At 36.7% G+C, this 13024-nt stretch overlaps 1 protein-coding gene across 1 annotated transcript in view; it reads right to left on the reverse strand.

The window, feature by feature from the left end:
- The window catches only part of TOX (thymocyte selection associated high mobility group box), a 310020-nt gene that overhangs the window by 32181 nt on the left and 264815 nt on the right, over positions 1 to 13024 (reverse strand). The window contains exon 5 of the mRNA XM_025395197.1: positions 21 to 251. Within this exon, the coding sequence (XP_025250982.1) occupies positions 21 to 251 (231 nt within the window). The remainder of the gene's footprint in view (positions 1 to 20; positions 252 to 13024) is intronic.

The raw sequence follows: 13024 nt of genomic DNA on the forward strand, positions 1-13024 counted from the left end.
CTCCGCTGGGAATCCCTTACCTGTTTCTGCTCTTCTCCTAAGCCATCCCACATTGAAGCCACAATTTTAGAGACTTCACCAAAGGTAGCATTTGGATTTTGGCCCTTGATGGCGGCCTGAGTATCACGAAAGAATAACGCATAGGCAGACACAGGCTTCTGGGGCTCATTGGGATCCTTCTTCTTCTTCTTTTTGGGAGTTTTTGGTTTTTTCCCCATATCGGAGGCAGGCCGCTTCTCTCCACCATTGATCTGAAAGAGAAATAAAAATAGAATTATAGGGGAACTGAGACAATTTGGGGACAAGATATATTGTTGTTTTCCTTTGAGACTTAGACACATACACTCACCCATTCACATCACTCAAACACAGGCTTTTCTAAGGGACATATTGCTTTGTTATTGTTTTTATTTTTTTCCAGATGAAACTGCATATTTCAAGTAGTCTTCATATTCATCCTACTCCCAACTTTACTTACCTAGCTTTTTTTTTTTTTTTGAGATGGAGTCTCGCTCTGCTGCCCAGGCTGGAGTGCAGTGGCGCTATCTCGGCTCACTGCAAGCTCCGCCTCCCGGGTTCACGCCATTCTCCTGCCTCAGCCTCCCGAGTAGCTGGGACTACAGGCGCTAGCCACTACGCCCGGCTAATTTTTTTGTATTTTTAGTAGAGACGGGGTTTCACTGTGTTAGCCAGGGTGGTCTTGATCTCCTGACCTCGTGATCCCCCCGCCTCGGCCTCCCAAAGTGCTGGGATTACAGGCGTGAGCCACTGCGCCTGGCCCCACTTACGTAGCTTTTTAAAAAAGTTGGCTCTTTTTATATTATTCACTATTAAATATAATCCCTTAACATTCCTAACTTTTTCTCTTACACTGTAACTGTGTCAACAGCAGATTTCTCTTGTAGTAACACCATTGGATGAACAATCTAACTTGTTTTCTTCTAAGGAAGTTATCTCCCTCCTTCCCTCCCTCCCTCCCTCCCTCCCTTCTTTCCTTCCTTCCTGATGGAGTCTTGCTCTGTCGCCAGGCTGGAGTGCAGTGGCATGATCTCAGCTCACTGCAACCTCCACCTCCTGAGTTCAAGCGATTCTCCTGCATCAGCCTCCCCAATAGCTGGGACTACAGACGCGTGCCACCACACCTGGCTAATTTTTTGTATTTTAGTGGAGATGGGTTTTCACCGTGTTGGCCAGGATGGTCCTGATCTCCTGACCTGATGATCCATTTGCCTTGGCCTCTCAAAGTGCTGGGATTACAGGCATGAGCCACCGTGCCTGGCCATCCTTGTCTTTCTAATTACGGCTTTCAAACCTTGGGGGCAGCATGTCCAATAAATAAATTCAAATGGCTTTTGACTTTGCCCCTAGGTCTATGGAATGCTGCCAGGAAAACCCAGCGATGCTCATGGTTTAAAGAATGGTATGGTCTAGACCCTAGATCAGTGCTGTCCAATGGAACTTTCTCCAATGACGGAAAAGTTCTACGATTTGCACTATTCTATATGGCAGCCACTAACCATATGAAGCTAGTGAGCACTTGAAATGTGACTAGAGTTAATCAGGAGCTAAATTTTTAACTTTTCAAATTTAAATAGCTACATATGACAAATGGCTACCATATTGGAGAGTGCACCTCCAGAAATTAGATTCTAGAGCGTTCTAGAACAGGTTTTTACTCAGTTTAAAAGTAGATTCTATTTTCTCCCATGTTCCTAAAGTATGAATATTTTGATAATTTTAATTGTTATGCTGATACAACTGGGATTACACATTGAACATATTTAAGATGGCTGCATTTGAATATTATCTTTGTTACTAACTAGATGTGAGAGTAATTCATCCACCTCTAAAATAAAGCATTGTGGATAGGATTTATTTCCAGCTCTAAAATTAATATGAGTCTACATGAATACAAATAGGGCTGCATCTGAAGGATTCAATTTCCACATGCCTTGCCCACTAACGAAGTGTCAAGGCAGCTTCTGTACCCTCACCTTCTATTGTGGTGGTTGTAGTTGGCTTCTCTCTGCAGATATAATGTAATATATATCTTATTTAGATAAATTGCTAGGTGGGGTATTTGTGTAAAATAACTGCCACCATTGGAGATGAAACATGATGTACAGAGAGGTCTGTGGATATGATTTCAGAGGACCTTGCTTCATGCCCTCTTTTTACTATTTTTAGCTGTTACCTTGGTTAAATTAATTTCTCCGGGCCTCTGTTTCCTCTAGTGAAAACTAGGTATGGCACCATCTTATAATGACTAAGATGGTATATATTTACATATGTGTAGCACTTTAAAAGGTATTCAAATATCAATTATGACATGGTAGAAACTTTCAAAATAATTCACTGAATGAGTGGATGGAAAATACTTTAATATTAATATGTGATACCTTATAATCAGTATGAAAGATATACCAAAAAGAGATAAGAAAAAGCTAAGTGATTTCTTTGTCTTTGTCTTTATTGAGCAATCTACTAAAAATATTATCATTCTGAAATTGTCTACTGAAGCAGATCAAAGAACCCCAGGGGGATAGGATGCTGTGAACCAAGTTGACAAGCTAATGTAGATTAACGCTAGATGATAACTTCCCTGAGATGGATCACAGAGGTGATCCTGTGAAGTCATTGGCCACCATGTAAATCTGTCAGAGACTCAGCATGTCTGGTGCTTGATACTGGACAAACTGGCATAACAATGCTGTATTAAAACACATAGGCATATATATGACCTAGAATGGTGCTTCTCAAACATGGCTGCACATTAGAGTCACCTGGTCAGCTTTTAATACCCTGATGCCCAGGTCTTACTCTACACAGTTTAAAGCAGATGCCTAGGGGTGGGAGCCTGGCCTCAGTCACACGCTCTGAACTCTACTCTTCCAACTGGCATTTCGATATCCTGAGAGACAAAACAAACAAGCAAAATTTTTCTGTGCCCAAAGCCTACCCATGGCCATATTTTTCTCCTTTTCACAACTAAACTCCTCCAAATGGTTGGCTGTGCTGGCCTGATGCAACCTCTGCAACCTACTTCAGTGTGCTTTCCTGTCACTTAGCTCTCAATTAGATCTCCACTGGCCACACTGCTGAATCCAGTGGATGTTTGTGTCTCCCCCTTACCTGATTCTCACTGTGAGGTCCCTCTCTCCCACTGGTTCCCTAACATCACCCTCTCTGAGTTCTACTCCTACCTCACTGGCCCTGATGTTTCCAGAATCATTTCAGGGTCATCTTTTTCCACTTGGCCATTAATTGGTAGCATTCCTGATTTGTTTTGCAGTAAACTCCCTTCTCTTGTGAACGCACTTAGGTGATCTCACACATAAGCAGGGTTTCCATTACTATTTGTGGGTGGATGGTTGTCAAGTTCATGTTTCCCCTGAGTTTTGCACACACAGAAACAACTGTTATTGACATCTCTATTTCCAAGTCTCAAAGATATTTCAAACTTAAGTCAAGCTTATTTAGTTCTGTATATTTCCATTCATAGCATGTATCAAACTTGTAATGATACAATAATGTATGTGGTTGTTAGATCTACTCCTATCTGCGTGTAGGCACTATGAAGGCACTGGTTTTGCTCACTAGCACATATCATGGTGCTACCTGATATGTGATACATAGTAAATGCTTAACATTTGTTATAGTAGTAATAAAAATAATAATGCAAAATGATAATATTTTGTAAACATGGCCATTCTTACATTCACAATCATAAAATATTTATTTAAAAGGAGAAAAAAGGAGTCAACAAGATCCACAATGAAGAATATTAAAGATAGAGTGGTCTAGGATACAGGCTTTCAGTTATAAGATGAATAAGTTCTGGGGATCTAACATACAGCACAATGACTATAGTGAATACTGTGTTGTATACTTGAAATTTGTTAAGAGAGTAGGTTTAAAGCATTCTCATTTAAAAAAAAGTGAGGTGATAGATAGGTTAATTAGCTTATTGTAGGTAATCATTTCACAATGTACACATATATCAAAACATCATGCTGTACACTTGAAATACATACAACTTTATTTGTCAATTATACCTCAATAAAGCTACAAAAAGAGTAATCCTCGTATTTCATCAAAGATTGAGAGAAATCGGGAACAAAGTACAGAAATAAGTGAATGCTTATTCATATGGAATATTACCTAGACTCATTTTAAATTTTAATTAAAAAATTAATGATCTGACACATTGAAATCTCCATGATTACAGATTATATCAATCTTTCTGGAAAATAATCAAATGTCAATCATAGAGATAAATTTCCTATCATGCAATTTAAATGCTCTTATTAAAAGATTTCCCCACATTATTTAAATAGTTTTTGTGATGGTTAATTTTAGGTGTCAAGTTGATTGGATTAAGGAATTCCTAGAGAACTGATGAAGTATTACTTCTGGGTGTGTCTGTGAGGGTGGTTTCCAGAGGTGACTGGGGTGAGTCAGCAGACTGGGTGGGGAAGATAGACCCTCAATGTGGCCAGGCACCCTTTAATAGGCTGTGGTCCTAGATAGAACAAAAAAGACAGAAAAAAGACAACTTTCTCTCTCTCTCTCTGTCATACATGTGCTCTTTGTCTTTCTGCTTTCTACCATGGGATGACACAGCAAGAAGGCTCTCGCCAAGGGCCTCTTGAGCCTCTAGAATTGTAAGAAATATATCTCTGTCCTTTGTAAATTACCGACTTTCAGGTATTCTGTTACAGTGGCACAAAATGGAGTAAGATAATTTCCTTTCTTCATTGTCCAGAATTTTGTTTGAACCACTGATCATCATGCTTACCTCCTTTTTAAGTTGGTATTTGGACAGTATGGTACAGGCTTTAGATCTACTGGATGTGTGATTCCTTGCTGTAACAGATAGGAGGACAGTCATCCTCTTGCATTTGACAACAGGCCCTACTTTTAGAGATGTCCTGAAGAAGCAGGAGAACTTGTTACTGCCAGTAAGAGGCTCAATCATACGAAAACCACCAGTTATCATTTTGAGGCAATGGATAGCAACCCTATAGAAAACGCTAAATAATTCCACGCAGCCAATCCATTTTGTTAGTTGCCTGGAGGCTTTACCTATTTTCCTGGTTTGTCCTGGAGGGCTAGCTGAATGCAATGTTGCTTAAAGTTTTGTTTAATAGAAGCAAATATTTCATGACTTCTGCCTCCACATTTTTAAGGCTCAGGAGACATCATTTATGCATTATGGAGTGTTACTCTGGGGCTTCCATTGTACATCTGATTGAGTACCTGAGAGGCACTAGACTGTAAAGCTATGGTGTTGCCCCCATTAAAGCAGACTACCAGCCAGTCTTATCAGATTACATCATCTTTGTCTTTGCCATGCCTAAAAACAAGAGCATATTGATCTGCTTTCAGTTAATATCACACTATGCCTTCCCTTTAAATACTCATGCTAACCTTGGTTGGAATTTTCTGCCATGTAAGAAAACTGGCATCTGAGAAGACCAATCTAAAGGATACACATAAAATATTCATTACTCAAGATTCACTGCCTCTCCTTCAATAACTAAACTAGATCACCACAGTTAGATTCTTGGATCATAATATTCTGACCATTTATAAAATTGCCCTCATAGAACTGAACCATATCTAAGACAACGCCCTGACTTCCACTGAAGATTTACATAAGGGGAAAAACTATGCATGAAAGATCTCTATTTTTTATGAGATAAAATGTACTTTGGAGGGAATTGTTTATTATATTGCTCAATGTTCTTGTATCAAGGACTAGTAAGTATTCACAATATTTTTGCTCTTTAGAATAGTTTTGTTGTAGTTTGATCTCTCATGTACCCAAGTAGTTGGGTTTTGCTCTATGGAATATAAAGCTGTTTGTCTTAGGAACACTGGGCATTGCCCCCTGATCTGTGGGGATCTTATTTTTTATTTTTCGTTTTTCTTATGTGGAAAGGATGCAGAAATGAGCTGCCATTTTAGATTCTGTGTGATGAACTGGGAATTTGTAAGGTCTACTTTTGGAAGTAGCTTCATCACATGTGTGAAAAACACATGATCACTGTTGTGTCCATAGCCTCCTTGAAGACAGAAATGCTGCTGTAATTTGGATCCATTTTCATGTCAGTAACGGATGCACTTTGAAAGATACTTGGCTCTTATGACCACAAACTATTTGGAATAAACACAATGATGATAAATATGACTGTGGTAGAAAAATTAGCTAAATGGATTTATAATCTGTCCCTGGACCTTAATTTTGAGTATTGTCTGGATCCTGACTTCTTGCATAGATGGATGGAAACTTATAATTTTAAATCCTAACTTTCTGAAAGGCCTTGACTTTTAAAGTCTAGAGTACACTGTCTCGTAAAATTTTCTAGGATGATAGATATGCTCTCTGCCCTGTCTAAAAGGGTAGCTGCTAACCACATACGGCTCTAGGCCACTTGTAATGTGGCTAGTACAACTGAGAAATTGAATTTCTAAATTTAATTTTAATTGGTTAAATTTAAATGGAAGCAGTCACACATGACTAGCAGTTACTGGATTAGACAGTACAGTATTTTGTACAGGACACTGCTCGAGAGTACATACCGTATTTGTAAAGTTACCAGGGTTCTAAGACTAGAGAGTTAAATTTTATTCCATCATAATCTCTAGAATATGGAAGAAACCATATAATGCAAAAATGTGAATTTCTCACGATGACAAGCACATTGAAAGTAAGGAGCAAGTCCCATTAATCTTCACACCCTTCATAGCATCGGTACAGTGTTTTACATGCAATGGATCATTCTACATTTCTGCTCTGGTATTCTATAGCACCGGGCAAAGGCTTAGACTTATGAGGCAAAGAAAATTTGAAATACACATAAAAATTGTATGAAAATCATAGCAACTAAAACATGGATGAGCTGAGGCCCTAAATGTCACCCTGATTACCCACAGACTGATTTCACCATCAGTTAAAGCCCTGATGAATACATAAGTGCACAAATACCTAAATAATTATTATTCATGAATAAATATTACACATAAGCTTTACACAGATACATGGGCTTCATGTAACTTACTCGTAAGACATAGATTTATTTCTCAAATCCCTAGAGGTGCCCGAAGGTTTCTGGTAATTCACCCCTGTCATGTCTCATTAGTTAATTATAGAGATGTATTTAACTTATTTATCACAAGAAAACAATAATCTTTCACTTTAAAAAAGCATGTGCTAATGGTGTTGCTTAGATAATAGTATTTCTTAAGAAGCCAGAGCACAGGAGATAAGACTACCAAGGAAAGAGAATCACTGATATTGAAATGTCCCTGGAGAAGTTAGAAACGTCTATAAGCATATTTAAAATAAACTGCCGCGGTCCCAAAGCCTTTAATGGAGCTGGGAGAGCTGTTTAATGCACACTATCTTGCAGTAATCGCTGTAGTTTAAAATAGATTTTAATCAAGCACCATCTGCATAATAGGCTGAACAAACAACATAGAACTCCACTTATAACTCTTATCATATAAAGTAAATATTATAAACTCCTCTCCATAGAAACAGGGCATATAACAGCACTTTTTGTGATGTTTCAGTGAGTGAAAATTTTGCTACTTAAATTCATTCTCTCTTTTCTAAACTATGCCATCTAAAATCCCCTTATGAGAATAAATTCAAATAAGCATGGAAAGTAAGTCATCTAGTTACTGTGAAATCAGCAAGGCTGTAATACTTCTTTCATTTTACAATTGGGTTTATTATTATCTTTAATAACGATATGCTCTATGACTCAAAACATCAATTATAGAAAAATGCATATGAAGTGCTATACTTTTGAAATGATTCACAAGTGTGGGGCATTGTATCAGTGTCATAGTTTGTAAAGCAATTTCATTTTTAAGGATCTTTGATTCTGCCAAACATAGCTGAGTATGACTTTTGAATGAGTTCAGCAAAGGCACTCAGTGGCCTTATGTGAAATAGGAAGTTTGGGCTAATGTCCAGAAAAATCACTTTAAAGTGAGAAAAAAGGTTGGTTGTTATTTTATATACCTACTCGTTAAGTTTCTCAATTTTATGAGATCCACTTGGTTTTTTCTAAATTTGCTGATGTAGGGAAATATGTTTACTTCTTATTCTTTTGGATTGAGGGCTTTTACAGGCTTACAGAGAAGGCAAGCTGTTGAGGTGGGGTCCTGCTGAATAAAATGCCAGGCAGCTATGTTAAGTCTCATTTTGTTTTTATTCCATGAATGAATAAAGTATGCTCAGTCATCTAGGGTATGTCTATATCCTGGCATAATTATTACTTGAATAAATTTCAGGAAAGATGATTTGGAATCAGGTACTAACTGTCTGACTAAATTTTATCATTTTCTCCTGAACTAGTTTATTAGGCTCAGCCTTAACAAATAGGATACTTTTATTTTAAATAAATAAGAGGCATACATTAGTTTAATTGCTGTGGTCTAATAAATTCTTTAAAAGTATCATACACATTATACTATATAAAGTGAACAGTTACAATATAAGTACAGTTCAATGATGAAAATACCAGACTTCCAAGTCCCAGTTTTAAGTATTCTGTCCCACTGCTAGTTAGATAAAGTGACGTGACATTTGGTTCTAACACTGTTTGATTTCACTTAATATTTGTAGAAACCTGTCTGTTCCTCATTTCTACTTTATTCCAGGAGTCTTCTTGTCTTCAGAGCAGTGGTAAATAAAAACTCCCACTCTCAAGGCTTATTTAATTGCTGCTCTAGTGATTTATCCTATTTGCTTTGAGAAAAAAACCTCCTGCTTCTGTCTAGTGTGGCAGAGCACATGCATTGATGAACTAGCAAATTAGTCACAAACTCTTAAAGGCAAAAACTAAGCGAACTCAGAGAAGACGCAGCGTATTAAAGGCAACTCTCATATTGAAGATACTGTTGAACCTCATGTGAATTTGAGTTAAGAGTGCAATAGACAGAAGACAAACACCATGCCTGGCCAAAAGCAAGATGTTTAATGGGAGAGGTCCTGTTAAAATCAAGAGGTAAAAGAATTAGACCGTCAGTGCAAGGGTGAAGTAACATTCCCTTGTATGTGACCTACTGGAACATGCAAGAATGGCTGCTCTGGAACTTTGATACAAATGAAGAGTGGAACAAAATCTCTTGTGTTCATTCACAAACAAAAGCCAGCATTTGCAAGATTTGTAGCCTGAACATACACTTTGTGGGTGGTCTAAAAAATTCAGGCCAAGTGTGGTTCTTAATTGTAATGGTTCAAAATATGTGGCAGAAACAAATATAAATCATCCCCGGAGAAATCACTTTTAAACAAGCTCTAAAAGAATTCTTACAAAGTTCTAATACATATTAATTCTCATTTCAAAAGTACGAAAAGCAAAATGAAACAAGCTGTTAAAACCAACATATTCAGACTTCAGAATACTTCATGTATTGAAATTAGCAAAAGAAGGTATAAAACAAATATGTTTAACATGCTTAAAAGAATAAAAGAGATTAAATACATGGGTAAAGAGCAAGCAACTAAAAAAAGAAGTCCAAACTCATTTGAGAAGGAACCAAATGAAACTAAAAATATAAAATATTTGAGATTAAAACTGCAATAGACCATTTCAGATTAGGTATAGCTGAAAAGAGAATTATGAACTGGAAAATATGTTAATCAGAATGTAATACAGAGGGGCAAGGAAATAGAAAATATGAAAAAGTTGTGGAAAGGAGAAAGTCTAATATTCATCCCCTCAGAATAACAGCATAAGAAGGGAGCAAGAATGGGATAGAGGCAGTATCTGAAAAAAATAAGGAACGAAAATTTCCCCCAAATTGCTGACAGACAGAAATGATTACAATCAGAATGCATGCAAAGAAACCCATACATATTACCGTGAAGCTGCAGGACACCAAAGACAAGGGAAGATCTCAAAAGCAGTCAGAGAGTAAAGTCAGGTTACTTTCAAAGGAAAGACAGTAAGACAGTAAATCCTCAAAAGCAATAGTGAAAACAAGGATTCAGTGGAATAATATAATATCTTCAAAATGCTGAAAGAAAATAACTGTCAATCTAGAATTCTATACCCAGCAAATGTGTTTTTTAAGGTAAGCATGTTACCTGCAGACCTTCATGAAAGAACATTTTAAAGGCATAAAGAAAAAGATGTCAGGTGAAAGAAATATATAGGTGAATAAATCCAAAGGAAAAATAACTTCATAAAATAATTAAAATAGCGTTTCATGAAGTTTATTCAGCCACAGAATTCAATTAAACTATAGTTAGAATGAGCAACAATAACAGCCCCCAGTAAAAACTGAACAGAAGGTGTATGGAGTTAAAGTAATCTAAGAAAGAAGGTAAAGATATTGGTAAATTTTAGACTTTTATATAGTTGTATTCCAGGGACAGCTACTGAAAGAAGAGAAAGAATATAAAATCTCTAATCTCAAAACGGGAAATAATGTAATGAGAAAAATAAGAGCAACCTTAAAGAAGATGAGGAAAAAAAGAAACATAACATATTTGCGGCATAAACAGAAAGCAACATACTTAGAAAAATAAGCCATTTTCATATTTATATTAATGTAAATGTAGTAAAGGTTTCATTTCAAAGTAAAAGCTCATTTAACTACATGACATTTATAAGAGACAGTCAGATAAAACATGGATATTTTCAACACAAAAGCAGAAAGTAAAAGGATAGAAAAATATATAATGTGATTCTTAACCCATAATTTCCTTAAAGAGAAAACTGTGCCAAAAATATACGTGTAATGCCAGATACTTTTTGTGTCTTAAAGTATCTCTTATGTTACAAATACGGGATTACAGGCTTAGAATCGCAAGCTGCCTAAGTTTGTGTTTCTTTGATGCTTTACTGTGTCTCATTTATGACTTAAGGCTGTCAACACAGTTTCCTAGCAATCAAAATCACGGGTAGTGTTTATAAGGTGATAATTTATTTTACTGATGTATTTACAATATTCCTCTCTGTCAAAACAGACTTATTTCATTTAATTGTTCAATTAGATGAGCTGGAATCAATATGTAATTGCTTAAAGACAGCACAAAGTGTTAAGAGGAAAGCTTTAAAAGCTTTTTCTGGTGTGGAACTAAATATTCTTTTTTAGTTCACTTGTTAGAAATGATTTAAATGATCTTTTTGACTTAACGCTATTTCACATTTAACTGGAGCTGTTGCACTACAACTTTCCACCTAAATCCTACTCATATGTAAAGGGAAAAATCCAGTTTAATCCTTAACTGTAATGAAGAATGCTTTAACATTTTCATCAGAGGATTTTTCTAGCTTAAATAAATATAATAATATAACTCAAATAAATGAATAGGAGGATTTGAATTGGAGACAACGTGAAGAACAGTGTATAGAATTGGAATGAAGGGTGACTTTTCTTGAGATGGAAAATACACTTAAACTTCACATGACTTTGTGTCAATGTTTGTGCAGATAGAAAAGTCATTTTAATGGATGCAGTCTTAGAAATCAATCCCTAAACTTTCATGCATCGATAATTCAATAATTTATCATTATAGAATATGAATTTTACTATGCAATGCTGACACAGTCCACTAATGAAGAATTATAAATTATTTCAAGATGTGGATATTGAATGATTGGAGAGGACACCCACTGGCAAAGTTTCATATCAGTATGGAAACATGTAAATTCATGCTTTAGCAAAATTATAAAATATGGACCTAACAGGTTAATAGCAAATGGCAGAACCCATGAATGTTAATGAATTTCAGATTTCTACCTACTCTTCTACTCATACAAGTGGAAGACTGTGAAAAATGTTATTGTAATTAGGAATAATACAGTATACAATTTACTGTCAGAGGATGTTACTAATTTTGCATTTAATTTCCTGAAATGTCAGGAATGAATACTGATAAAGACACAATCCAGATACACAAATTGATCTTTACTATGAGAGTACATTAATTTTTCCCCTTACAATAAAGTACATATCATCTGTGTTTAGCAAATTGATTTGAATTATTCATGCATAATCAACATCTAAATCACTGTCCACAAACAAATTATTGGTGTTCACATTTGGGTTCAGGTACTCACTGGCCATTAGGTGTAATCTAACAGCCAATGAGTACCTGGAGCCATTGGAATAACCTGTATTTTCTGAAGAAAATTATTGCCCTGGAAATGGTCAGCTAAAGGCAAGGCTTTCAGCAGCCCAGTCAATTATTTATGAATATCAATTAGATTCCTCCTGCCGTTTCACCTAACTCATGAGAGGCTGACTCACTGACAACAGGGAGAGATGGTAAGGATGGAGGGACTGGCTTGGGCAGTGTTAGGTTCTCCAGTTGTTCTAAAACGTACTTGGGATTTGTTTCAGTCAGGTATGGTAAGACAGAAGACAAGGAAATGATGATTGTGAGGAAGAAGTTTCCACTCATAGATCCCTGAAAAGAGGAGGCACAGCACAGCATAGCACACAGGGCCACATAGGGAACTACCCAGGTTGGTCAGGAGACAGAAAGAGGGAGAAGACAGAGCATGCCCCAAGCCTTTACTGGGGATTTTGTGGGCAGGAATGGGCAAAGCAGGCTGGCATGCTGAGTAAGCCTAGGACTGGATAGTTTGAATAACTTTGGTGGGCTATGGGCTATAAGGAGTGATCCCTAATTGTCTGACACTTGGCCTAGGGGTGATGTAGGGCAGAGGGAACACTGGCTTGGTATGTGAGAATTTTTAACGGAGATGTTTGGGATGCAGCTGTGAATTGTTGGCATGTATACAGAAAGGGGGCTAGCAGGAGTGTCGTTTGCAATTTCTAAAAATTAGCTAGCTCTGAATTTCCAGGATTAAGGCTCCAAATGCCAGAACATCAAGAATACAAAAAATAGGAAAATATAGTCAATGCAGCTATCTTATCTTTGTCATCAGGCTAAATAAATTGATGAATCACTATCTGGACTGAAAAAAGTTAGCACAGTTACTAGAAAGTTAACCATGTATATCAGGATTGCACAGTGCTGCTTTTGGTA

This window comes from Theropithecus gelada, chromosome 8 (genome assembly GCF_003255815.1).
Source record: "Theropithecus gelada isolate Dixy chromosome 8, Tgel_1.0, whole genome shotgun sequence".
Taxonomy (NCBI): Eukaryota; Metazoa; Chordata; class Mammalia; order Primates; family Cercopithecidae; genus Theropithecus; species Theropithecus gelada.